This window comes from Hippoglossus stenolepis, chromosome 5 (genome assembly GCF_022539355.2).
Source record: "Hippoglossus stenolepis isolate QCI-W04-F060 chromosome 5, HSTE1.2, whole genome shotgun sequence".
In the NCBI taxonomy this organism is placed as follows: domain Eukaryota; kingdom Metazoa; phylum Chordata; class Actinopteri; order Pleuronectiformes; family Pleuronectidae; genus Hippoglossus; species Hippoglossus stenolepis.
In genome coordinates, this window is record NC_061487.1 from 11797804 (window position 1) to 11824062 (window position 26259).

General features: G+C 46.7%; 1 protein-coding gene across 2 annotated transcripts; it reads left to right on the forward strand.

Moving 5' to 3' along the window:
* The first annotated feature begins 758 nt into the window (after window positions 1-758).
* Window positions 759-24345, forward strand: LOC118109132 (filamin-C). 2 transcript variants are annotated; one of them, XM_035155979.2, is made up of 47 exons: window positions 759-1502; window positions 4025-4273; window positions 5741-5838; window positions 7007-7157; window positions 7393-7511; window positions 7639-7716; window positions 7825-7987; window positions 8145-8345; window positions 8510-8626; window positions 9226-9363; window positions 9558-9684; window positions 9776-9912; window positions 10013-10206; window positions 10300-10413; window positions 10507-10650; window positions 10795-10918; window positions 11211-11371; window positions 11486-11576; window positions 12279-12448; window positions 12535-12652; window positions 12754-13016; window positions 13117-13714; window positions 14151-14324; window positions 15164-15326; window positions 15414-15742; window positions 15833-15956; window positions 16068-16224; window positions 16314-16503; window positions 16632-16655; window positions 16748-16989; window positions 17176-17275; window positions 17459-17599; window positions 17693-17821; window positions 17920-18093; window positions 18207-18371; window positions 18494-18697; window positions 18796-18948; window positions 19456-19578; window positions 19684-19932; window positions 20026-20295; window positions 20384-20521; window positions 20640-20755; window positions 21529-21661; window positions 21749-21925; window positions 22045-22263; window positions 22668-22892; window positions 23662-24345. In XM_035155979.2, the coding sequence occupies exons 1-47, from the start codon at window positions 1130-1132 to the stop codon at window positions 23847-23849; spliced, it is 8235 nt and encodes a 2744-aa protein (XP_035011870.1). In that variant the 5' UTR covers window positions 759-1129; the 3' UTR covers window positions 23850-24345. The 2 variants fall into 2 exon arrangements, with proteins under 2 accessions (XP_035011870.1, XP_035011871.1); XM_035155980.2 differs by lacking the exon at window positions 8510-8626.
* The last annotated feature ends 1914 nt before the right edge of the window (window positions 24346-26259 follow it).

Consider the following 26259-nt stretch of genomic DNA (forward strand, 5'->3'; position numbering starts at 1 on the left):
TTTTCAGATATTGTATTATGTAAATTGCTGTCTTAGATTTCCAATGCTATTGAATAATTTAGCGAGTTGCCTTTGATATTGTATCTTCTTGTTTTTATTTTTCCTCTCTGTGAGGCACTTTGCAATGATTCTTTTGAAAGTTGCTATGTAAATAAAGTTATTATCATTATTATATCCAGTATCTACAACTTCCCTATACCATACTTGATGATGCGTTAAAAATGTTTTAGAGCCTAAATAACAGTTTTCCATACATAACTTATCAAGCACGACCCTCCCCGAGCTTGTGCCTTTGACCTTAGCTTGTCTACATGGTAAAACATTTCACTGAGTGGTGGCAGATTAATGTGAGGCGCACGTAATGCAGTTGCTTGATCGTCACCAGGGTGAGCTCATCCTTCACTGTGTGTTTGGGCCTCGCTGAGAGATTCGAACTTGTGAAAATCCTGCTTTTGGACAATCGTCCTCACACAGAGAGACTCACTACACCTCTCACTGTCTTTTCTCAGCTCAGTCGTTCAGCCGCTTGGACCCTGGAGCACGACACACATTCACAACAATCAGTAAATTCCAGCCCCCCCACCCCCAGACGCCCAAATAGGAGCGCCTAAAAATAAAGAAGCATGCCGCATCTGCTGCTCTGACCAATCCCTGCCCCATTCTCCCAGTAAACCGACCCCGACTCCTGTCATCTTTATGGATGAACAAATAGACTATGATGGCAGGGGCTGAGTGACGTGGGCCGGGGTCCTTATAAACCCCTGTCCTCCCTCTCTGCGCACGGAAACACGCTCAGCGCTGAACAGAAACTCCACTTTTCTCATTTCTTCTCGGGGCCATATTAAAGAGGACCGGCTCGTCAGGAGGGTGCCAATTAAAAAAAGCGAGCAGCAGCTGCCCTTCACATCATAAATCGGATCATTTCATCCATCACTGTCCTGACGTCCAGTGCCTTTCTTCGCATGCTCCTCTGAAGAATCTCCAGACTGCGTTTTAAACTGCTCCAAGCTTGAACTTTCGTGCGCCGGCTGCGCGCCTTTGCCATCGACCTGCGAAAAAGTTTCCAGCGCACAATTCAACAAGTGAGTGTCAGCGCGGTATAAAAGTGGACACGGAAAAAGCCACCACGATGAGCAACAACTACGGCGACGAGCAGCTGCCCCCGCAGTACTACCAGGCCACCGACTTTGGGGAAGAGGAGGACGACGAGATGCCGGCCACGGAGAAGGACCTGGCCGAGGACGCGCCTTGGAAGAAGATCCAGCAGAACACCTTCACCAGGTGGTGCAACGAGCACCTCAAGTGCGTCAACAAGACCGTCACCGACCTGCAGAGGGATTTTACTGACGGGCTGAAGCTCATCTCACTGCTGGAGGTGCTGAGCCAGAAGAAAATGTACAGAAAGTGCCACATCAGACCCAACTTCCGTCAGATGAAGCTGGAAAATGTTTCTATGGCACTAGAGTTCCTGGACAGGGAGCACATCAAACTGGTCTCCATAGGTAAGTTGGCTTGTGGATGTGGAAACAATTTAGCAGGGAAATGTTTGGCTATAATTAGAGAGGAACAAGTAATCCGGAGGAATTTCTGATAGCTGACACTGACAGTGTGTGTGCCAAGATCCGAATAAGATGCTGTGATGTTTAAAACTCTCTTCATATTTTCCAAACTGTCAAATCCTCAAACAAACAAACGCACTTTGTAGCTGCGGTGTTGGTATGTTATCAGCTGTGGTGTGACACTGAGGCACTCACAGTGGGCCTCTGGGGAGCAGGGGTCAACAGCTTATTGGAAAAGTTACTGCTGAGGTGAGGCCATTAGCTGGTGTCAGGGCCGAGGCCTAGTGTTGGCTCCACGGCATGATTTACCTCATAGTCCTGCCGCAACAATACGGCCAACTACAGGCTGGAAAATTCACCAGGGCTGTGCTAATGAGAATGACACAATTTCTACATGAGGACAGCGAACACACACACACACACACACACACACACACACACACACACACACACACACACACACACACACACACACACACACACACACACAAGCGCACATTCATCTCTGACAGGTCAGGGGGTCAGAACGACTCACCGGGGGATCTTCGGTGACAGCCAATTTCCTGTCCAGACCCATCAGCAGCAAACTCCTGTGAGGTGGGGATTAAACGCTGGTGGCATTTGGGGATCAGACTGCAGTCACAGATAACTGAACTGCTGAAGTAACATTAAATTGCGGTGGATTATTGTGGAGTCACAACGGGAGGACGAGGCACCACCAGAGAGAACAGGATGTCACCTCTTAAAACTATTTAATAACTGAGGAGAAACTTGTAGAAAGATATGAGACGCACACAGAGTTATGGCTTAATTATACACCTGCAGACAGCCACACAATTCATGCAGGAGAATGATTATTACCTTTCTGACAGAGTATTTTTCTCTTTGGGAGACTAACGGCACTGCCACACACGAGTGAAATTCCCGTCGTGGCTGAGACTTTGGCCGCCGCACTGTGAAGGCCACAGTCTGTCAGTCTGGACACGCACTGTGTGTTTTTTGTTTGTGTGTGTGTGTGTGTGTGTGTAGGGGGGGGGGTTATTACACGGAGGGATGGCACTCTCAATCCCCAGGAGGGCTAAGGTCACAATCACAGATATTTCCTCAAAGAATGCAAAGTGTTTGTGTGTCCAGGATGGTGGGTCTAAAACTTAATATGTTAGAGAGTGTCTGACACCGTTGCCGCAGCTGCACACATGACACACGCGCGCACGCACACACACACACACACACACACACACACACACACACACACACACACACACACACACACACACACACAGGCACACACTGGGTCAGACTGTTTTGACAGAAACAGGGCGTGATAATAGAAGCCCTGGCTGCTTATTTCCCAGCACCCTCTTCCCGCATGCAGCAGCCCTCTTAGGATGATGTCGCAGTCTTATAACAGTAACCCAGAGACACAGGCTTACATGCACATGTGTCACAGTGTGTAACTAGACACCATATGATTGATGTCCCTTTGACCAAGCAGTTGCCCTTAAAGCCCGACACAGCGGGATCTGAATCACACTGTGCCACACGGTGCCACCTGCCTGTGCCAGTCAAATGCTGACACATCAAACACCACCCTCAGATCGAGGCCACTGATCTATGAAAAGAGAAATATTCCCAATAAAATAACGTGTGTGATAAACCATCCGGCACCAAAGTCCCTGCGTTATTAAAGTCTTACTGAATTAACTGGAGTGTATCACACGCAGATTAGTCGATGGCTACATTAAAGTCTACCGCTCCTCTGAGGTTATTGGGCTTAAAGTGGCTGCGTTTCTAAATGAGAGTGACTCTAAAACGGCTTATTTGACAAACTTTTTTCCTATGAGAACTTGGTGGAAAAGGAGTGGCGTCCTCGCTGTCAATGAATCTAATCTCTGTCTGTTTGATTTATCACACTCCGGCACTATAAGTTTGGGAGGTAATTGAAGTCCAAGTGGTATTTATGCAGAGAGGGATCCACTTCCACATATCCTCAGCTGTCACTGTCTTCAGAGCACCATTGTGACTGGATGACAGACTGTCAGGGGTCCTCAGCCAGACAGCTGTCTAAGAGAAAGGGGCTCGGGGGGGGAAGCAACGAGGAGCATTAGATTCTTGTCTCCTCAGCAGTCAATCATCATTGTTTATATTTCTACTCAGAATAGCCTGGTCAACTCGGCACTTTAGCGAGGAAAGACTATTTTGATGTAATAATGAATTTATGTATAGGTCACATGTCTTAATTTCTTATGGATTAGCCTTCGGAGAATCACTCACAATTTAAACCAATTCACTAATGAATTGCAAAAACTTCCCTGAAGGGCCCATAAACAATTAAGGATGAAAATATGGCTACAAGATGCATTTAACTAGAATATGCTACAATACTGCAAGACATGATGCACTATGGGAACTTTTACAAGTTATAAATCCTCATGAACTCTCCTGTCTCTACTGTCCAATTACAGATAGCAAAGCCATTGTGGACGGGAATCTAAAGCTGATCCTGGGTCTTATCTGGACCCTCATCCTCCACTACTCTATCTCCATGCCCATGTGGGACGACGAGGACGATGAGGAGACTAAGAAACTGACCCCCAAACAGCGCTTGTTGGGCTGGATACAGAACAAAGTGCCCCAGCTGCCCATCAACAACTTCAACCGTGACTGGCGGGACGGCAAAGCCCTGGGAGCGCTGGTCGACAACTGTGCCCCCGGTAAGAAGTGTGCGGTGGTGGCCTCAGCTGAGTCAACAGGCCGCGCGGAGCAAGTGCTGAGTCAGAATACGTAAAGCGCCAGTTGACAGGCTCGTTGTATACTGCGGTTTTGCTTGGTTGCTATGGAGTATGGGGTCAGGCATGTGTCAGTCAGTGTATTTAAAACAGTATCACCTTCTCAGGAGAATTTATCTCCTTCGCTCCTCATCGAGATATGAGGGCTATATATCTTGCAAACATTCTGGAGCGCAGACACACACAGATTCGGATTCATATGTCAGCCTGTGTAATCTTCCTCTGGAGGGCAGGCTGTGTCAGTGGGTTGTAGAGGCCTTGCTGATGGCTGGGGGACGTCCATGCCAGTTGTCTCACAATGACTGAAGCTCTCACTCTCACTTTTTGGGTCCCTGAGGCCCAGGCCTGGCTTTAGCGTTTATAGCTACACAACACCCCCAAATTTGGACACCATTCCTCCTCTTCTGTCAAGGGCCGTGCTTGGCCGTGCATCAAACTGCGGAGTGATCTGTCACGGGGAGGTGCCTAAGCCACTCATCCAAAGACCGCAAGACCACAATTTGAGTCGCTGCCAATTTAGGGTTTCGGTTTCTAACGCCGAACATCGGAGAGTCCTCCTAACTGGAGAATGAAAAAAAGGTGGAGGAGTAGCAGGAGTGTAGAACACCACCATGTTTAACTGTGTTTATATGAGCCATTGATCTGAGGAGACACATCTTTCAAACACTGGGCTGCAACACTGACCATACAAGGTTGTGTTGTTTCATCAGCTGTTACCAAACAGCAGGGTGACTTACGAAACTAACTCTGTGCTGATACACAGAAGTACTGCTTTTAATTCAGATACAAACAGTGCAAAACACGTCCATTAGCCAGACCAGTAAGAAACTAATATTCTAAACAGAAAAGTAGCTACAATTGTATTTGTTTATCCAAGTTATTCTTATATAGCTATGGCTTATATTTTAGCTCCGTTTGGTATTACAGCGATGTTGCAGTATGAAACACAGTGTGACATCACTTGAGAGCACTGACTGATTTTTTCTTTACTCTCCCTGCTCACTCCTTCCTCCTTTCTGCACTGGATATTAATTGGATAATAGTTTTCTGTGGTGCGTCTGTATGGACCTGTTGACTGAGGGGCCACTCCATCACCAGCACTAATCCAATTTAGGCATTAGCTGCACAAGAGGAGGCTAGCTTGAGCCTTAGTGAAAGTGCCAGTGCGCTCGTTGAGGTTATTTCTTTTAAAACGGACAAGAGACGCCGCCATTGTTGCACATTTTGAATCAATCAAGCAGAAGTGTGGGTAAGGCATGCATTGTTGTAGCTGGAGGTGACGGCGAGATAGTAGCGACAGCCTGAGTGGTCTTATTATAGCAACCGCTGTGCAACGCAGTCTGCATACGTTCATACACGACTGTTTAATCTGCCTGTTTGCCTTCCCATCAGGTTTGTGTCCTGATTGGGCGGAGTGGGACCCAAACCAGCCCGTGGAAAATGCCAGAGAAGCCATGCAGCAAGCTGACGACTGGCTGGGTGTGCCTCAGGTAAGACTCAGGATGGATGTCAGTTACAAAGTCCTTTTTTAACACTTGGTGTCAGAGAGGTGGTGATGACTCATGAGAAAGTGCAAGAAAAGCAGGTATGTTTCTCTGTTCTCTGATTTGCAGCATAGTTTATACCCACTGCATAGACTTTCAGTAAGAACCAATCAACTACAAGCAATTTATAGCGAGAACCAAGACTCATTTGCAAATGCTAACACATCTCACCACATGTACATTCACCTGTGAGGCTGCACTGAGATGTAAAAAAACCCAGCAGTACTGTTAATGATATAGAGCCCACTGTTCCTTCCAGGGAGATTGTGCTGCAGGGTATCATGAAATATTTATGACCCAGCTCACATCTAATATTTCCATTTACTTTATTGTAGCTCTCAGTGAGTGAGTGTGTAGGAGGTTTGTTTGGTAGATTGGTGAATCTGCGGAGGTGTGATATTTCTTAACACCTTCCAAGCCGGCCACCAACAAAACACAAGTATAAATATGCCTGCGCTCATCAGAATAACAATGTGAACAGGAGAACCAGAGTGCCACATTTCCAGGCCCATTTGTGCGACTCTGAGTCTTCGTATTGTTATGCGCACTATGAAGGTTGTTTACTTGTTTGTCTAAGACACAGAGCAAGCTATTCTCCATGAGGCTTAGCATTGGCTAGATAGCTGGGGGATGTATGTCATGACTCTGCGGGGCCTGGGGGCTGGATTCCAGTGCGGTGGTGTTAAGGAGATGTGGGAGAGGTCTGGCTCAGGATAAATCCCCCCCTGGCTGGATTATTGAAGGCAACAATCCTTAACCCCACTGTCCTAGGGTTATATATAACTGGCATAGAGCATGGCTTTGTGCCACTGTGTGATAGACAGGCAACGTGCTGCGAGTGAGAGAGGAGTCACAGGTGGAGGGATACATAAAATTAATCCTTGTTAAATCCAATTGCACTTTAAAGGAAATTGTTATTAAGGGTCAACTACACCCTTATAACAAATGACAACACAATCAGCTCAAACACAAATTATACCATGGTGGTTTTTTTTATGATCATTGTGTTGCAGGAAGTTGCATAAACTTTGTGAAACATTTGTTTTTTTTAATTACAACTAGATGTCCATACAGTTAAGTTATCTGATGAACTCCTACTGTCTCTGTGCTGTAGGTGATTGCACCTGAGGAGATTGTGGACCCAGATGTGGACGAGCACTCAGTGATGACCTACCTGTCCCAGTTCCCCAAGTCCAAAATGAAGCCTGGCGCTCCTCTCAGGCCCAAACAGCTTTTCCCAAACAAGGCTAAAGCCTACGGACCAGGTGGGCAGCCAACACCTGCACAACCCGCAGCAGTTCACAGAAAACAGCATGAATGTTTCATGAACACCTCTTTGTCTAGCATATGAAAGCAGCAATGTTTGGCAGCAGCTCCACAAACAGTAGCAAAAGTAGAAGCTTGTACTTTTCTGGAAACTTTTGAATCCTGTGTCCACTTTGTTGCCTGACTGCTCCAAACTTTATCACCAAACTTCATGTTGCGATATTTACATCACAGGTATTGAGCCTCATGGCAACAAGGTGCTGCAGCCGGCCGTGTTCACTGTGGAAACTCTGGAAGCTGGAAGCGGGGAGGTCCTGGTCTATGTGGAGGATCCTGAGGGACACAAAGAGGAGGCAAGTTAGACCTGGAGGTTAAACGTACAGCCTGTTTTTACCCTCTCAGATAAACCTGGTGCCAAGTTCAAAAGTTTCAAGTGTATAATCTAATCTTTATCTTACCCTCTGTCTTCCTATTCTCCAGGCTAAAGTTAAACCCAACAAGGACAAAAACAGAACCTACACTGTCACCTATGTTCCTAAAGTTGAGGGTGTCCACAAGGTGACAACTGTTAACATTTAACTTACTACATTAAGTGCATGGATCACAAAAGGGACAAACTATTCGATTTGAAGCTGTCTTACAGTTATCTTGTTTTTTTATTCTTAGGTGAAAGTGCTGTTTGCGGGTCAGGACATAGACAAGAGCCCATACACTGTGAACGTGGCGAAGGATTTGGGTGACGCCAGCAAAGTCCATGCTAGAGGACCAGGTCTGGAGGCCACAGGCAATGTGACAAACAAACCCACCTACTTTGACATCTACACAGCAGGTAGGTTTGGGAAAATCCAACCAGGCCACACACTGACATTAAGATGTGGAAACAATATGAATGAATGAAAAAAAGAGTCACTCGAATATTGTTATAGACTAAAACTGCAGCATCTACTTCTTAATTTCATTGCTAATTATTTTGCCACCTCCCTCAGGTGCTGGCAATGGCGATGTCAGCGTGGTCATTGTCGATCCTCAGGGCAAGAAGGACACCGTCGAGCTCATCCTGGAGAACAAGGGCGACAGCGTTTTCCGTTGCACCTATCGTCCCATGTTGGAGGGCCCTCACACCATCCACATACTCTTTGCAGGCCAGGAGATCCCCAAGAGCCCTTACACTGTCAACGTCTTGGAGGGTGAGCGATTCCTCTGTGCTGTAAATAACTGTTGGACAAATTAGATTTCTTAGAGTGCTGTTCGTGTGAGGGCGGTCAATCCATCACAATCTACACTCTTCTTTATTCGCCCTGGGAAAACCCACCTGGTAGAGATGATAACCCTTCCTATCTGTCATTTCTAGCTCTGCCCATTGCTCCTCCCATGGGAGCTCCCCTGCAGATAATCCCTCAGTCAGTGCGCACCCTTCCTGGAGTGAAGGGTGGGAAGGGGGCTCCTCCTCCAAAACCTGGCCGCCCAAGTTAGTATGGTCTGCTGGGAAGGAGCCTGTGCCCATTGCTCAGCCAGATCCCCCAAACCTTTCCCTATGACGCACCTTGTCCATGCCCCTCTGTGCTTTATTTAAGATTCTGGAGCTGTGGCTCAGTGCGGTGCTTCCTCTTGCATCCTGCAGCTTTAAAGCCAGAGATGAAATGCTATTTTGTACGAGAAGTGTACAGATTGTCCCAGTCTGCATTTCGTTCGACTTTGTTCTCTGTTAAATATCTTTGCTTGTGCTGTTGACATGTTTGTTTTCATCACAGCTGCATTTGCATCAGCCAGCATTCTGTCTGCCTGCAGTCAACATTTCTGGCTGACTGACTGAAATGTTGTCAGAAGCTGCCCTGATCCAATTGAATGCGTCAATATCCCATTCAACGTTCTGTACCTTACGTTATATGTGCTGCAAAATGCATTGTTCTCATTTCAGGTTCTGGCCGTCAAACTTTAAGGAATCCCCGTTTGAATCGGATATTTTAATATCCTTGCTACTAACACCGCCGTCAACTGCTGGCTACACTGCAGCTGCTTTTTGCTTTGCTAAACACTCATTTTGACGCTTGTTGTTATTCCTTTCAGCCACGAATCCGAACGCCTGCAGAGCTACAGGTAGAGGCCTTCAGCCTAAAGGCGTGAGAGTGAAGGAGGTTGCGGACTTCAAAGTTTTCACCAAGGGAGCTGGCAGCGGTGCGCTGAATGTCTCAGTCAAAGGACCAAGTGAGTCAGACAGCTCTCTCTCTTCACTGCAGCACACCTCACTCCTCCTCATACAATTTTGGAATGAATTCCTTTGTCTGGCTTTTGTGTCTGCAGTGTTGCATTCTCTGAGGTATAGGCTAGGTTTAACCAAATGCATAAAATGTTTCTTTGACTTTATAAGAAACCACATCGCCTGTATTATTCATCCTCAGCTGGAGCGGAGGAGCAAGTGAAAGTGCGTGATGCCGGGAATGGCGTATACGAATGTGAATATTTCCCCCTTAAGCGTGGTAAATACACCGTCAGCATCACCTGGGGAGGCCAGCCTATCCCACGCAGGTAGTGTACTGTTGATGCCTGTAGCTATTCATTAACAATGCACGCTCACAATTACGAAAGTTCATATTGTGCGTATTCTCGGGTGCTGCAGCCCTTTCGAAGTGGAAGTGGGTGCGGAGGCAGGTTTTCAGAAGGTGAGGGCCTGGGGTCCTGGTCTGAAGACTGGCATGGTGGGAAAATCCGCTGACTTTGTAGTGGAGGCCATCGGCACTGAAGTTGGCACTCTGGGTGAGACGTGTGCAAGTGATTTTAGCTCTTAGCAAAGAAAAGTAGATTTTTTCCATTTTCAAATACTAAATCTAAATGTTGCAATAATTTCTTGGCTCAGGCTTCTCCATTGAAGGCCCATCACAGGCTAAAATTGAGTGTGATGACAAGGGCGATGGCTCCTGTGATGTACGCTACTGGCCCACTGAGGCTGGTGACTACGCTGTCCATGTTGTCTGTGATGATGAGGACATCAAGGACAGTCCCTTCATGGCCCACATCCTCCCTGCAGTCAATGACGTCTTCCCTGAGAAGGTAATTCCCACTCGCTGAGTCATAAATGATACATGTGAGGATAAACCAGGTCACCATGGTGATCTATTCTCACCCTATTCTATTCTATAACAGGTGAAAGCCTATGGACCAGGTCTGCAGCCAACCGGCATCATCGTGAACAAACCAACTGAATTCACAATTGATGCCCGCATGGCTGGGAAGAGTACCCTCAAGATCTATGCACAGGTACAGAGAGCGCCATTTCCAACCTTCAATGCTTATTTATAGGAAAGCATCATTTATATTGCATGTGGCTGACGTGATTTTGTATCCACTAAGGATGCTGAAAGCTGCACCATCAACATCAAGATCACTGACAAGGGAGACGGCACATTTCTGTGTGTGTACACTCCTGTCAAGCCCATTAAACACACCATCATCATCACATGGGGGGATGTTAACGTGCCCAAGAGCCCCTTCAGGGTAAGACACACACACACAACTGTTCTGCATTTAACAGTCAATTTAATATAAGGATACTTCACCAAATAAAGGCAAAGTAAGAGGACTGCAGCACTTCTACTTCAGCCAATTGCTTCTACCTCAAGTACACTGTGATTTCATTAGGTGCTGGTTGGAGAGGGTTCTCATCCAGACAAAGTCAAGGTCTATGGGCCCGGAGTAGAGAAGACTGGGCTCAAAGCTAACGAGCCAACGTACTTCACTGTGGACTGCGGCGAGGCCGGTCAAGGTGAGCATGTACGAGGAGAGGACGTGGGCGGGTACAGAGACACTTCTGAGTCTCACTAACTCTTCATGAAACGAGTGCTGCATATTTTGAACGTCGAAATATATTAAGAACAGAATTAACGGAATAAGTACATCTGTGCAGCTGTGCTCACTAGGTGAGGTGAAGTCATTTGAATTGCATAAAATGTTACTTGAAGGAAAGCTGTAGGCAGTAGACTGACTGCTTCTATTTATTCCGGTCACTTGCTTTTGAATGACCTTCGTGAACTGTGCCCATTGCTACGCACCATTAGGGGACATCAGCATTGGAATCAAGTGCGCCCCAGGAGTGGTTGGACCTGCGGAGGCTGACATCGACTTTGACATCATCAAGAATGACAATGACACCTTCACTGTCAAGTACACTCCCCCCGGCGCAGGCCGGTACACCATCATGGTGCTGTTTGCTGACCAGGTAAGAAAACAGTACTCTCACAAACACACACAGGAAGTGATTTTATCACTTGTGAAATGATTGATTTTTGCCTTTTTGATTACTCATGAAATTTCCAACATTCTTCTACATCAGGAAATTCCCATCAGTCCATTCAAAGTCAAAGTTGATCCTTCCCATGATGCTGGCAAGGTGAGAGCAGAGGGTCCTGGACTCAACAAGACAGGTGAGAACATACTAATTCCTCAGAAGCCTGTCTGTTTGTCTTTCCTTCAGTCTGTCTGTTCAATTTGGTGTGATTTGGACATTTGGATACTTTCACTATTAATAAAAACAAACAAGGGGATCAGTGCTCTATAGCGGTCAGTGGGGGAGGGGCAGTGTGCCTTCAATACCTTCAGTGTTCAGACTGAATTTAACTTTTATTTTGAAAAGTTGTGAACTTGGGTCTGAAGATTGTGTCCCTTGGTCAACAGACCTCTGAAATAGTCGTTATGCAATGTATGAAAAAATAACAGCACTTAAGTAAATCATTCAAACTTACTACAACCGACACACGTGAACAACAATAAAGCAAATTCGTTTTTATTTAATGAAAACATTGACTATAAAATCTATATTGCAATTAACTAGGTAGGATGAACACAAAATTATCTCTCCACCGCAGACTGTTTACAAAAAGCTCTGCACACAACGTCCAGCACAAAGACAATAAAAACAGTGACAGTATATTGTAGAACTGAGAAGAACTAACTAATGTAGCATTAACACAGGCCAAGAGAACAGGCAGGTTTAGAATGAGCACTGCACTAGTTTCTACCAATCATGTACTGTCATTTGTAACAAACACCCACTAGAATACTTTTATGCCACGGAATCATGTGATTGAAGTAGTATTGATAGCGCTGACAAAACACATGTGTTTCAGGAGTGGAGGTGGGCACTCCAACCCACTTCACCATCTACACAAAGGGAGCTGGCAAGGCCAAGCCTGAGGTGCATTTCACAGCGCCGGGCCCGGGAGAGGCGGTTCGTGACTTTGAGATCATCGATAACCACGATTACTCCTACACTGTCAAGTACACAGCTCTTCAACAGGTACCGTAGGCCTCTGTTTGAAGTTCAATACCATTACCATTATCCCAAATCAACAGATATTCATTCTTATTCTGTTGTTTTTTTAGGGCAACATGACTATTTCAGTGACTCATGGAGGAGACCCCATTCCAAAGAGCCCCTTCCACATCACAGTGGCACCACCTCTGGATATTGGAAAGGTGAAAGTGGATGGATTGGACACCAGTAAGTTACAAACACAAATTCTGTATTCATAAATGTAATAAAGTGTTATAATGTGTTTATAGTAGCAAAGTTCAAGTGTTTCATGAAGCTCTTTCTTACAGAAGTGGAGGTCGGAAAGGATCAAGAGTTCTCAGTTAACACAAAGGGCGCCGGTGGGCAGGGCAACGTAGGCGTGAAGATGACCTCACCCTCTGGCCGCCCGATTCCATGCAAGCTGGAGTCTGACAAAGCCAAAGGCGCTCACAGTGTGAAGTATATTCCCCCAGAGGAGGGACAGTACAAGGTTGATGTCAGCTACGATGGCAACCCCGTAATGGGAAGCCCCTTTGGGGTTGAAGCAGTGATGCCTGCTGATCCTTCTAAGGTAAAGTTCATTAAAGCTGAATGGTTTTCACTCTGTCCCAACTTCTTAAATACAAGTTTGTTGCACCACATCTCAAAAACTGACCTAACTTGCATTACAGGTGAGAGCCTATGGCCCAGGCCTGAAGGGAGGCATTGTGGGTAAACCCGCTCCATTCACTATTGACACAAAGGCAGCCGGTGCAGGTGGGCTGGGCCTGACAGTGGAGGGCCCCTGTGAAGCTAAAATTGAATGTCAGGACAACGGCGACGGCACATGCTCAGTGTCCTACCTGCCCACCGAGCACGGGGAGTACGCCATCAATATCCTGTACGCGGAGCAGCACATCCCTGGCTCTCCCTTCAAGGCTGCAGTGCGCCCGGCCTTCGATCCCAGCAAGGCGACAGCGAGCGGTCCCGGTCTGGAGAAGGCCAAGGCAGGCGAACCAGCGACCTTCACTGTGGACTGCACCCGAGCGGGCGACGCCGAGCTCACCATCGAGATTGTGTCGGAGACAGGGGTTAAGGCTGAAGTGCACATCCAGAAAACTGCAGAGGGGACCTTCTCTGTAACGTACATCCCATCCTTCCACGGCGCACACACCATCACCATCAAGTACGGCGGCCATACGATTCCTCAGTTTCCCAAGGTGCTGCAGGTGGAGCCCTCTGTGGACACCAGCGGGGTGCATGTCTACGGGCCAGGAGTGGAGCCCAGAGGTACCAATGACCTGATGAGTTAGCAGTAAATATTAGGGCTTTCATACAGTTATAGTTTGTATTAGTACTAAAAGGATTATTAAATTATGATTTGTTCAACATAAAAGCAAGTTTAATGCTAGCTATAACTTTTAGTCTCTCTAATGTGAGTATTTGCTGCTTTTCACGATTTTTTATATTCAAAATTCACTATCTTTTGGCAAAACAAACCATTCGGAAAAAGGTCAGGTTGTGGGAATCTTTCACTATTATCTGACATCTTAAAGCCTTAATGATTCCTTTATAAACAGAAAAAAGAAATCAAGCGAATAATTGAGAGGAAATGCTTAACTGGTAGTTGCAGCCCTGGTCTAGTAGAGTTATAAAGATTTATGAGTGTTGGGACTGTGTTACTTTTTTCCGCAACAAATAGCGTGAAGGGCTCTTCTGTGTCTAGGGGTCCTCAGAGAAGTCACAACCCACTTTATCGTCGACACCCGCGCCCTCAACAAGGCTGGAGGAAACCATGTGAAGGTTCACATCATCAGCCCCTCCGGCACCAACACAGAGAGCTTCATCACCGATAAGGGAGACGGCACATACAGAGTGGAGTACACAGCGTTCGAGGATGGTAGGAGTCATTTAGCATTGTTAATTCATGCAATTAAAGAATCATGAGGTGGAAAGGCATTGTAAAGCAATGATGGATCTAGGACCCTCCATTGTGTTTTGCCAGTGCTCGCAAAAGAGTTAACATTTACAAACCTACCGACCTTTATTTATCTGCTGTCAGTAAACAGGATTTTGAATAGACAGCCTGTCTGAGAGTGTGCAAGGAGACAGACGGAGGAACCACTAACAGGTGCTTTATTGGGAATAAAGCAAAGGAGTGGGAGAAGAGAGAGAGCGAGATAGAAAGGTGTATAAATACATAATGATGCAGTGAAGCAACGCTTTGAGGGGCAGAGACGCAGGCAGACAAGCTCTGTTTTATAAATAGTGTGCTCTGGAACAGAAGCTCTTAACCAGGCAGGTATGTGTGCTGAAGGCTGCTGCCTGCCCACAGCAATATAGTAGGGAGGGGAGGGGTGAATGACAGGGGATATTAATAGAGACCTATAACACAAAGCTGAGAGATCACAGAGCACTTCTCCACTAGCAGACACACTCTAATATCACAGTATTGTGACTGGGAATCTGGCATGTAGGCCTACAGAGGGGGCTCTGTCAGAGGAATGTTGTAACAGAATAATGAATAGGGAACAGATGTAATTCTTTGTGCGTTCACCAGAACGTCTGTGCTCAAGATGGCATCTTTTATAAATAAACAGATGTTTATCTCCCTAAAAGGGAATTTGTCTGCCCCATAATTAAAAGCAAGTGGCACTAGCAGAAATTATTTGCTTCATTTAAAGGATACTCAAGCAGAGAGATGTGATATCCTTTATTAATGTGTATCTTTGTGTGTAGGAATGCATCTGATAGAGGTGCTTTACGATGACGCGCCCGTACCCAAGACTCCCTTCAGAGTGTCTGTGGTGGAGGGATGTGATCCCACCCGGGTCCGTGCCTTTGGCCCAGGTCTGGAAGGAGGAATAACCAACAAGTCCAACTGCTTCACTGTGGAGACCAGGTATTGATAAATCACATTCAAAGGTGAAATTTCTTGGGAATTTACTCAAATAGGTGCGGGAAAATTAATATTTGGTTTCCCTCTCAGGGGCGCTGGTACAGGAGGCCTGGGCCTGACCATCGAGGGAGCCTCAGAGGCCAAAATATCCTGCAAAGACAATAAAGATGGCAGCTGCAGTGTGGAGTACGTCCCCTTCACTCCTGGAGATTACGACGTCAACATCAACTACGGAGGTCACCCGATCCCTGGCAGCCCGTTCCGCGTGCCAGTGAGGGACCCTGTGGACCCCAGCAAAGTGAAGTGCTCAGGTCCAGGTCTGGGCGGCGGAGTAAGAGCCCATATTCCTCAGACGTTCACAGTCGACTGTACCCAGGCTGGACAGGCCCAGCTGGATGTCAAACTCTACGGCCCAACAGGTGAGGACTATGGAAGCCCATAAACTCTGTACACTCTGATAAATATCACTGTCTGTGTATGTGTTTATTTATACAAAGTCATAATTTCAGGTACCGTGGAGCCAGTAGGTGTGAAGAACAACAGTGATGGAACCCACACAGTTCACTACACCCCAGCTCAGGACGGCCCTTACACTGTCGGTGTCAAATATGCAGATCAGGAGGTCCCACACAGGTACAGTATGAGTTCAAAGAAAAGTGCAGCTCAGCTCAGCACATTTTCTATTTCCGTTTCTGTCTTTTTGCCCGGACTGCGTTTAGTAATTACATTGTCCTTCTTCCACAGCCCATTCAAGGTGATGTCCCAGCCCGGGCATGATGCCAGTAAGGTGCGTGCCAGTGGCCCCGGTCTGGACACCAAAGGTGTGTCTGCTAGTTTTCCTGTGGAGTTCACCATCGATGCTCGTGATGCTGGAGAGGGACTGCTCACTGTGCAGATCCTGGTGGGTTTGCAGCCACATTCATTCAAAGATTTCAAATTTATCTAATCATAAGCTGTCATCTTAAACAACTCCATGCCTTTTATTGACAGGACCCAGAAGGGAAACCAAAGAATGCAACCATCCAGGACAACAGAGACGGCACCTACACTGTGTCGTATGTACCTGACTCTACAGGCCCCTACACCATCACCATTAAATATGGCGGAGATGAGATCCCTTACTCCCCATACTGCATCCAGTCGCTGCCCACAGGAGACGCCAGCAAGTGTCGCCTCACTGGTAGGAAAAGCTACTTTCAATTCATAACTGCAATGATAATTATAAAAACTACTAACTTACATATTTCAGTTTTTTATTCACTATATGCTCTGTATATATTTTCACCACTATGTTCTTTTTCTTTCCAGTGTCGATTGGAGGACATGGCATGTGTAAGTAATCACTGTTTAGTTTAGAAAGATCTTCCAGGAGTCCGTGCATTTGAGCAGTTCTGTTTACCTTCTTCAATCTCTGACCTTCACAGCGAGTCTACAGAAACTGCAGACCTCTGAGGATACTGTTATCACTGTGGATGCCAAAGCTGCCGGGAAAGGCAAGGTGACCTGTAAAGTGCTGACCCCACAGGGGATGGAGCTGGACATGGACGTGGTGGAGAATCATGATGGGACCTTTGACATTTACTACACTGCCCCCGAACCTGGAAAGTATGTTATTACTATCCGCTTTGGGGGCCAGAACATCCCTAAGAGCCCCTTCCATGTGATGGTGAGTAAAACAGTGTTTTATAAGCTGCTATTTTGTGTTCTCTTGCTCAGATTTTTTACTTATTTACTGCTCGTCGTTACTCTACTCCCCTTGTTTTCTGTGTATCCTTCACTGCCTTCTCAGAAAAAGGCATAAAGAAATACATATAAAAGAAACCAACTATTTCTCCTCTCTCTGTAATGACAGGCCTCAAATGAGCCAGTTGCTCCCCGCGATACCGTGGATCCTCTCTTCCGCCCCGTTAACTTCCTCGTCCCCTTCACGCCACAGCAGGGAGAAATCACAGGTGTGACAAACACCACTCACACACACACACACACACACACACACACACACACACACACACACACACACACACACACACACACACACACACACACACACACACACACACACACACACACACATATACACACACAAACATGTTTTTTAGGTCACTGCTGTTTAACCGTGCCGCTGTCATTTCTAGGTGAGGTGCGAATGCCTTCGGGCAAGACTGCTCGCCCGCATATCACTGACAACAAGGATGGCACCATCACCATCAAGTACCAGCCCATAGAGAGAGGCCTGCACGAGATGGACATCAAATATGACGGCAACCACATTCCAGGTCACAAACACACCATAGATGTCTCATACTGAGATCCTTCTGCACATGGCTCTGGGTCTAATGACTGTTCGCCACTGATTGTATTCCCTTTAGGAAGCCCTCTGCAGTTCTATGTTGATGCTGTGAACAGTGGAGTGGTGACTGCTTACGGCCCCGGTCTGAGTTACGGCATGGTCAACAAGTCTGCCACTTTCACTGTGGTCACCAAGAATGCAGGAGAAGGTAAAGCACCTTTTTCCGGGGATATTTGCTACTACACAGTGAATTTGTGTTAAATCACTTAACCTTTACAAACTGTATGTATATTTTCTCCCCCTCAGGTGGTCTGTCACTGGCAGTGGAGGGTCCCTCTAAGGCCGAGATCACCTGTAAGGACAACAAAGATGGAACCTGCACTGTGTCCTACCTGCCCACGACTCCTGGAGACTACAATATCATCGTCAAGTTTGACAACAAGCACATTTCTGGCAGTCCCTTTACTGCTAAGATTACTGGTGAGGAAATAAATACAGTTTGTATACTGTTGATGTGTATTTATAGCGGACACGTACCCTATAAATGACTTTTTAAGGGTTGACAAATGTTTAAACCACTGTTATCTGTCAAGGGGACGACTCCATCACCAGGACGTCCCAGCTGAACGTGGGCACATCGGCTGACGTGTCCCTGAAGATCACAGAGACTGATCTGAGCTCTCTGACTGCCAGTATCAAGGCTCCATCAGGCAACGAGGAGCCCTGCCTGCTCAAGAGACTGCCCAACAGACACCTCGGTGAGACACTCATTTGAGTAGATAAGACGCTGTTGGGTTTATGTAATGCATTTAGATTTTATTTTCCTGATTCTTTGTATTGACTTTTTTCCCCCCACTCCCGACCCCTTTTATGTTCACAGGTATCTCCTTCACCCCTAAGGAGGTTGGTGAGCATGAGGTCAGCGTGAGGAAGAATGGCTTGCACGTAGCTAACAGCCCTTTCAAGATCATGGTTGGCCAGTCAGAGATCGGCGAGGCCAGTAGGGTCAAGGCTTTCGGTAAAGGCCTCATGGAGGCGCACACTTTCGAAATTACTGAATTCTTCGTGGATACAAGGAATGCGGGTAAGATTTTAATATTTCACATTCCCAGCAAAACCCGATTGGAAAAAAATGCTAAAATAATTAATATTTGTTCTACTTTTTTTCCCTCCTCCCTTTAGGTTACGGAGGTCTAGCATTGTCGGTTGAGGGTCCGAGCAAAGTGGATATCAACTGTGAAGATGTAGAGGATGGGACGTGCAGAGTGACATACTGTCCAACAGAACCTGGCAGTTACATTGTCAATATCAAGTTTGCTGAAAAGCACATCCCAGGTCAGAATCTTTTACTTGGAAAATATACACATTTTTAATAAAAATGATACCTAAACAACTAGAATGGCACTCGGTACAAAGCACACCTCCACCAAGGCCAAACAGTCACCTTAATTTCCATCAAGCTACACAAGATGTCAAGACTCATAGATACTAGATCCCTAAATGTGGCATTTTCATCAAGATCCATGAATTATTCTCTAAGAAAATGTTAAAAACTTCCAAAAATGTGCTGTGTCGCAATGTTAGAGAAGTAAAAAACAAAACAATACTGGATCTGCCTTTTGGTCCGGATCTGCACCAAAATGTAATGGGTTCTTTCCCAACCCATACCACATCCTTCCATAAAGTTGTGTTGAAATCTGTTCAGTTGATTTTGTGGAATCTTGCTTACAAACAATCTTGCTAACAAACCATCAAAAAACGAAAGGGGTGAAGACATAACCTACTTGGCGGAGGTAACAAACCATAGTGTAATTTTGCTGTATTTGCATTGTTGCCATGCAGGAAGTCCTTTCACAGTGAAGGTGACTGGAGAAGGAAGAATCAAAGAGAGCATAACCAGGAAGAGGCAGGCGTCTTCTATTGCCTCAGTGGGCAGCACATGTGGCCTGAACCTCAAAATCCCAGGTGAGAAGAGAAACCATTCAGAGGGGGTTAAAGGGCAGCGGGCAGCCATCTTCAAAGAAATGAAACCGTTTCACACTCACATTTGTATTCTCACTGCTTTCTCAGGAAACTGGTTCCAGATGGTTTCAGCTCAGGAGAGGCTGACCAAGACATTCACCCGCAGCAGCCACACCTACACCCGCACTGAGCGCACGGAGATCAGCAAAACCCGTGGCGGCGAAACCAAGAGGGAGGTACGAGTGGAGGAGAGCACCCAGGTGGGCGGGGGAGGAACCCCGTTCAGAGACGTTTTCGGAGACTTTCTGGGCAGGGAGAGCCTCAGCAGCTTTGCCGGCATCACGGCCAGACCTGAGGGTGAGAGTCCGTGAAGTTCAAACTCCCTTTATGAATTGCAAAAACACTTGGCTTTGTTTGTGTCTAACCTTCTGTGCTGCTCTGCCTCGCCAGTTGAGAGCGGCTCGCAGGCCATGACGGCTCAGGTGACCAGCCCCGGTGGGAAAACGGTGGATGCTGACATCGTGGACGGAGGGAGCAGCACCTACAGCGTCCGCTTCATCCCTCAGGAAATGGGACCCCACACGGTCAATGTCAAATACAGAGGCCAGCACGTCCCCGGGAGCCCCTTCCAGTTCACGGTTGGGCCCATGGGGGAGGGAGGATCACACAAGGTCCGTGCAGGAGGGCCCGGCCTGGAGAGGGGCGTAGCTGGAGCACCCTGTAAGTACTGTTCAATAAATCTTTTTCATTATTTCTTCAAACACTAGCACCCCCATCATCTGATCTACCTTTGTCTTACTTTCGCTAGCTGAATTCAGTATCTGGACTAGGGAGGCAGGCGCTGGCGGCCTTTCCATCGCCGTCGAGGGCCCGAGCAAGGCTGAAATTTCCTTTGAGGACAGAAAAGACGGTTCTTGCGGAGTCTCCTACATAGTGAAAGAACCAGGTAGAACTTCCTCTTTTGCACGTTTCATCCGAGTGTTGTGTCTCTCTAAAGTGCTCAACTTTTCAGAAATTCCTCCACACTTCAGTGTGAAAGTAAACAACCTGTCTGCTTCCCCCAGGTGACTACGAGGTCTCCATCAAGTTCAACAACGAGCAGATCCCCGACAGCCCCTTCATCGTACCGATCGCTACACTCTCAGACGAGGCTCGCAGGCTCACTGTCACAAGCATTCACGTAAGATCCCACGCGCTCAGTCGACACGAGCCAAATTATTTTGCTGCAATATTAAGTCACACACACACTCGAGTAACAGATTGCATTTAACATAATGTAGGAGTGGTTGTAGATATTTCTCTGCGATAGCACTTTGCCCTTGAAGTGTGCTTGAGTGCCGGTGTCGGAGCAGCGTCCTCGACTGTAATTCTGCAACGCTGGCCAGCGATGAAGGGCTGGATTAACTGTCCTTGTGCTTAATGTGGGTCAACACAAGCTGTGCTATGTGTGGGCAGCAGGCTAGTCCGTGTGATTGTGTTTCTGCGTGAGAGGAAAGAAAAGGCGATAAAAGAATTCTGCGACGGATCACACTTTTGGTCTCCTCACTTCACAGACGCTTGTTTTTTTTTAATTTGTGTTTCCATTACAGCTGCCAACAATGCTAAAAACATATAGTTTTAGTCCACTCCAATGCCTCTTCACACTGTTTTTTAATTTTTTCTGCCACTAGACGCCTGGTGAAGAGCAATATGAAAGGTTTAAAATGTCACGCTACCTCTCATATCTGCGAGGACCGCTCGGCGGCCTGTGGGGTAAAAAACACTAAACGCCTCGCTGTAAACTTTGACCTTTTCTGCCTCACACACCCAACCACTCGATCTATTCTTGTTCAGGCATGATGAGTCACACGCGTTGTGTCCCTCAGGGTGCGGGCACACACACACACTCACACAGTCACAAACACACACAACGCAATTCCACTGATATCCTGATGATACCCCTATCTCTTCTAGGAGAAGGACTTGAAGGTGAACCATGAAGCCTCCTTCATGGTGCAGCGGAACGGCACTCGAGGTGTAGTAGACGCTAAGGTCCACACCCCCTCTGGCTCCTCTGAGGAATGCTATGTCACCGAGCTTGACAGCGGTATGCACCAAGTACAATTCAGCACAATTCATTATGTTCAATAGTGCTGGATGGTAACATCTCCACCTCCCTTTTTCGCCTTTTCAGACAAGAGTGCAATTCGCTTCATTCCACGGGAGAATGGAGTTCACTCCATAGATGTCAAGTTCAATGGATGCCACATTCCTGGAAGCCCCTTTAATGTACGAGTGGGAGACCTGGGGCTGATTGGAGACCCAGGCATGGTGACGGCACATGGTGCTGGACTACAGGGGGGAACCACAGGTAGTGATCATCACCACTTCTAAAAAATTTACCGAGTGAATATAGTTTGATTTAGTTTTTCAATTTTCAAATTACATAAGGTACCAAAAATAATCAATTTTCCCTCTTGACTCTTCCAGGTGTAGCCTCAGACTTTGTGGTCAACACCTGTAACGCGGGCTCGGGCACTCTATCCGTCAACATCGATGGGCCGTCCAAAGTGAAGATGGACTGCCGCGAGAGTCCCGAGGGCTACAAAATCACCTACACCCCAATGGCACCTGGCAACTATCTGGTCACCATCAAATACGGCGGGCCGCAGCACATCGTGGGCAGCCCTTTCAAAGCTAAAATCACAGGTCCGCTTCACAGTCATTCTCCCATCTGATCTGTGGATCACAGATGACAAGTGTCTTATGAAACCAATGTTCCTCTGAAAAAAAAAAAGTGTGGAAGTCAGGAAAATGTTGTGTCATCTGCGTTTAGACTGCTGTCTTTTTTTGGCACGACAGCAATACCCTCCTGTCACTTCTCAGTGCAGTTTTTTTTAATACTTTTGAGATTGAAAAGAATTCCCATGTGTCCTGAAAGTTAACTTTATTAGAAAGTAGTATGAAATATTTTCCTGTATGAGCTCAGGCTGGAGTCCTCCCCTAGCCTCCCTCATATCTTTGTCAATGCTGGCTGCATTAAGTAATGTCTGTATTGAGCTGCTGATCACATTAGATAACCGTTCTCTCTCTGGGTCCTCTTCATCTTCTAGGTGCCCGGCTCTCAGGGGGACACAGCCTCCATGAGACCTCCTCTGTCTTGGTCGAAACAGTTACCAAGTCTTCCAAAGTGGGTGGAGCCTACAGCGCGTCCTCCTCCTCCGCCACCTCAACCAAACTGACATCCGACGCCAGCAAGGTGGTCTGTCATGGAGCGGGGCTGTCCAAAGCTTTGGTGGGACAGAAGAATACTTTTACAATTGACAGCAGCAAAGCAGGTGAGACAATCATCCACATAAAGACATAAGACAGAAACACATTGTATTTGAATCTATCTGAAATATATGTCTGTCTGTATATGACTCACATATTTCAAGAATATCTTATATCGTATATATCTTATCAGCTTCACGCTTGGCACGTGTATTGTTCACGGCCCAAGGAAGTGCGGGGTTGAATTTGGTGCGATTCGGATACGTTCAATATTAGAAAACTGTAAATAACAGGCGACCAGCGCTTTGTAGCTCCGGCAGCTGGGACACATACGTATGTGACATTGTCAAGGGTATCCACGACAACGGGCGCATTCACGACAACAGCAGCGACAACTGACTCTCCAATAAGGGGTCCTGCATACTTTGTCGAGCTTCACTGAACTTTGAATAAATAGATGAACAGCTCTATGTGCAGCAGTGGTGGTGAGGCTTCAGTCTTCACGTCCTTCAGCCGGTCTTTATTTCCCGTGGCTCAATTACTGCAAGTCACTTATACAGCTTCAAAAAGAAAAGCTGCAACCAGCATCACCACAGGCCAAACAAACTGCCCAATCCAAACTCTCAGGTTTAAAATGGGCAGTGCACCAGTATAGCAAAAGCATGAATCCATTAATAAATGCACGGAGAGGATATAAAATCATTACATTTGTGCGCTGTGAAAAACAAAGAGCTGAAAGACAATAAAATGCTGAAGTAGAGTTGAGGCGAGCTGCAGAATCAGGTGATAATATACAAACTTTCCTTCAACTATTATTATTCCTTCTCTGTCCAGGTAGCAACATGCTGATAGTGGGCGTGCACGGACCCAACACTCCGTGCGAGGAGGTGTACGTCAAGCACATGGGCAACAAGCTCTACAACGTCACCTACACTGTCAAGGACAAGGGCAGCTACACCGTCATTGTCAAATGGGGAGACGACAACGTCCCCGGGAGCCCCTACAAAGTGGCTGTGCCCTAAAATAAACTGTCCCAATATTCCAGTTCACTGTCCTCCGCTGACCCACCAGCCTTTTACTTGACATGTGCACGCATCAATCAAGCTCTCCGGTACTTCTGTTCTCCAACGGATTTACTATGTACTCAACATGCACTAAAACCCGCAAGAACATTTTGCTTACGTTTTTTATTGACGATAGATTATCTACTGTGCCAAAATTTTGTATTAACTCTACATTACATGAAAACTAAGCATCCACGTTCAGAGTGATGTAAGGGCGAGTCTTTTAGTGTTGTTGGTCCATAAACTTTCTCCTCCTTATTTGTTGTGCTGTAAACAAATAATACACATAATATATGAATGTCGAGAAATGTTTGGAATAATCAGAAGTATTAACGTGTGGTGCAATATGGTTTTGTATGGTCTAAGAATGAGAAATTGATTGTTGTTTTTTGTTATATTAACCTATTTTTTTGGTAAGTCTTTGCAGACCTAATAAAGATTTCATTGCTTCCTTCCCAGATGAAAGTGATTGAGTTTATTTGGTCTCTCATAGCGCTGGTATACGCTTTGCTAGCTCAGCAGGAGACGTCTTTTACTTTGTGGATCTTCCTAATTTCATTGTAGAGCTATTTTCTGACCACTGCTGGCTCATCCTTCCGAGCAGCTGTCCGGATATTTTCGCCTGCTCGCAGGCGCTCTTAGCTGAGCGCCTGTTCCTCCTTTAACCCTTCATTTACCTCTGACATCAATGTTTGGTCATCATTTAGTGATGCATTCAAAAAATAGTCTCCTGGTCCACTCATTTACATCCTGCGCTTGTCGAGATGCAATCACAAGATGGCAGCATAGTCAAGCTCTGCTCTGCATCCGCGTCTCGACCAAATACACCAGAACAAAATATCCATTGTTCCCAGTGAAGATTAACTACATCATCCTCAACACAAGGGAGCCTGCAGAGCGTAGAAACCAGAGGCATCAGCTTCCTTTTGTGTGTGTAATTAATCCTGTTGGATCAGAGATGGAACACAAGTGGTTTCTGTTGTGGCAGCGTCATGGGGGGGGCAGGCCCTGCTGATGCACACATCAACCAGAAAGAAGGGAGGTTCTGCTTGTGCTGCCTTGCTTGTATGTGTGTGTAATCACTCGTGTCTCCGCCATGGCCCGTGTGTGTGTGTTCTGCCTGTCCTCTGCGTGGTCTGCAGGCCTCGGTCCCTCAGTGAGTCAACCACCCAGCCTCCTCTCGCTAACACACACACACACTAGTCAGCACCAGTACCATTCTTCACAGAGAGGAGCCTATAATTAGGTGCTAATTTTCTCTGGTTCCACTGTGACATGATGCTAGGGGCCATGGCGAGGCAAGACAGAGCGAGTGGGTGCGTTTGATTAACAGTGGCGAGAGCTCGACTCCGGACCATCTGGACAAGTGGCTGCCACACTGAAGTTGGGACCAGTGCAGGGCCCACCCACGTCAGTCTGTCCTCCCCGTCCTGCTCCTCCGGACCAGGACCCAGGCGTCTGTCCACCAAAACATGTTTATCTCAAGTGGTTGCCAAGTGAATCACAGAGATGCGGCTCCTTGCTATGCAGACAGCAGCGATCAAGCAAAAAGAAAGCGAGGGGGCGATGCACAATTGTGGTGATGGTGGTGATGGGGGGTGTGGATTAGAGGAAGAGAATGGGATTTAAAGATCCAGATGGAAGAAAGGGAGACAGACAGGAGCACAGACGCACAAAAAACACAGGAACAGACAAGCGTTTGAGACAACTTGAAAAAACAAACACAAACACACACATATACACACACACACACACACACGCTGCATATGAATCAATAGGTGCTCCAGATTCATTTAGGACATGCTAATGCAGTGTATTGCTTAACCTTCAAAGCCATCATAAATGTTGGACTTAGTGCAACGGGTGATGTGTTATTAATTCTCTTCTAAAGGGGGATCAATGAGGGGGTGTGGTTGCCACGGAGATGCTTCTCTCTTACATCTCTCTCATCCCTATCCTTTTTCTCACTCTCTCTCCCACACGTACACACACGTACACACACACACACACACACACACACACACACACACACACATACTCTTCCTGTCAGAAATCTGGATTATTTTGAGGGTAAAATTTTGTAAAGGAATGCCCACAGAAGCTTTTGAAGTTAGTGCTCTCAGGGCAAAAATCTCATTCTCTGGCTCGGCCCTACATGCTGACTGCTGTTCCCTCTCGCTCTCTCTCCCTCAATCTGATCCAGCCTCTCACTCCCTCCCCCTCCCTCTCTTCCTCCACCCCTTCCCCCAATTTAATTTTTCCCTCCCTCTCTCTAAATTCCAATCAATCTAAGCCTCTGCAGATCCAGTGGTTTATTTCTCGTCTCACTTCTTCCCGTCACCGGGAGCCTTGTCCGTGGGGCCTGCTT

What these genes read in the sequence shown, in the direction of transcription:
- LOC118109132 (XM_035155979.2), top strand. Translation starts at nt 1,130, where the DNA reads ATGAGCAACAACTACGGCGACGAGCAGCTGCCCCCGCAGTACTACCAG. An exon ending in GGCTAAAGCCTACGGACCAG is followed by an intron (nt 7,158 to 7,392) that starts GTGGGCAGCCAA and finishes TTTACATCACAG; the next exon opens with GTATTGAGCCTCATGGCAAC. An exon ending in CAGCAAGTGTCGCCTCACTG is followed by an intron (nt 16,504 to 16,631) that starts GTAGGAAAAGCT and finishes TTTTCTTTCCAG; the next exon opens with TGTCGATTGGAGGACATGGC.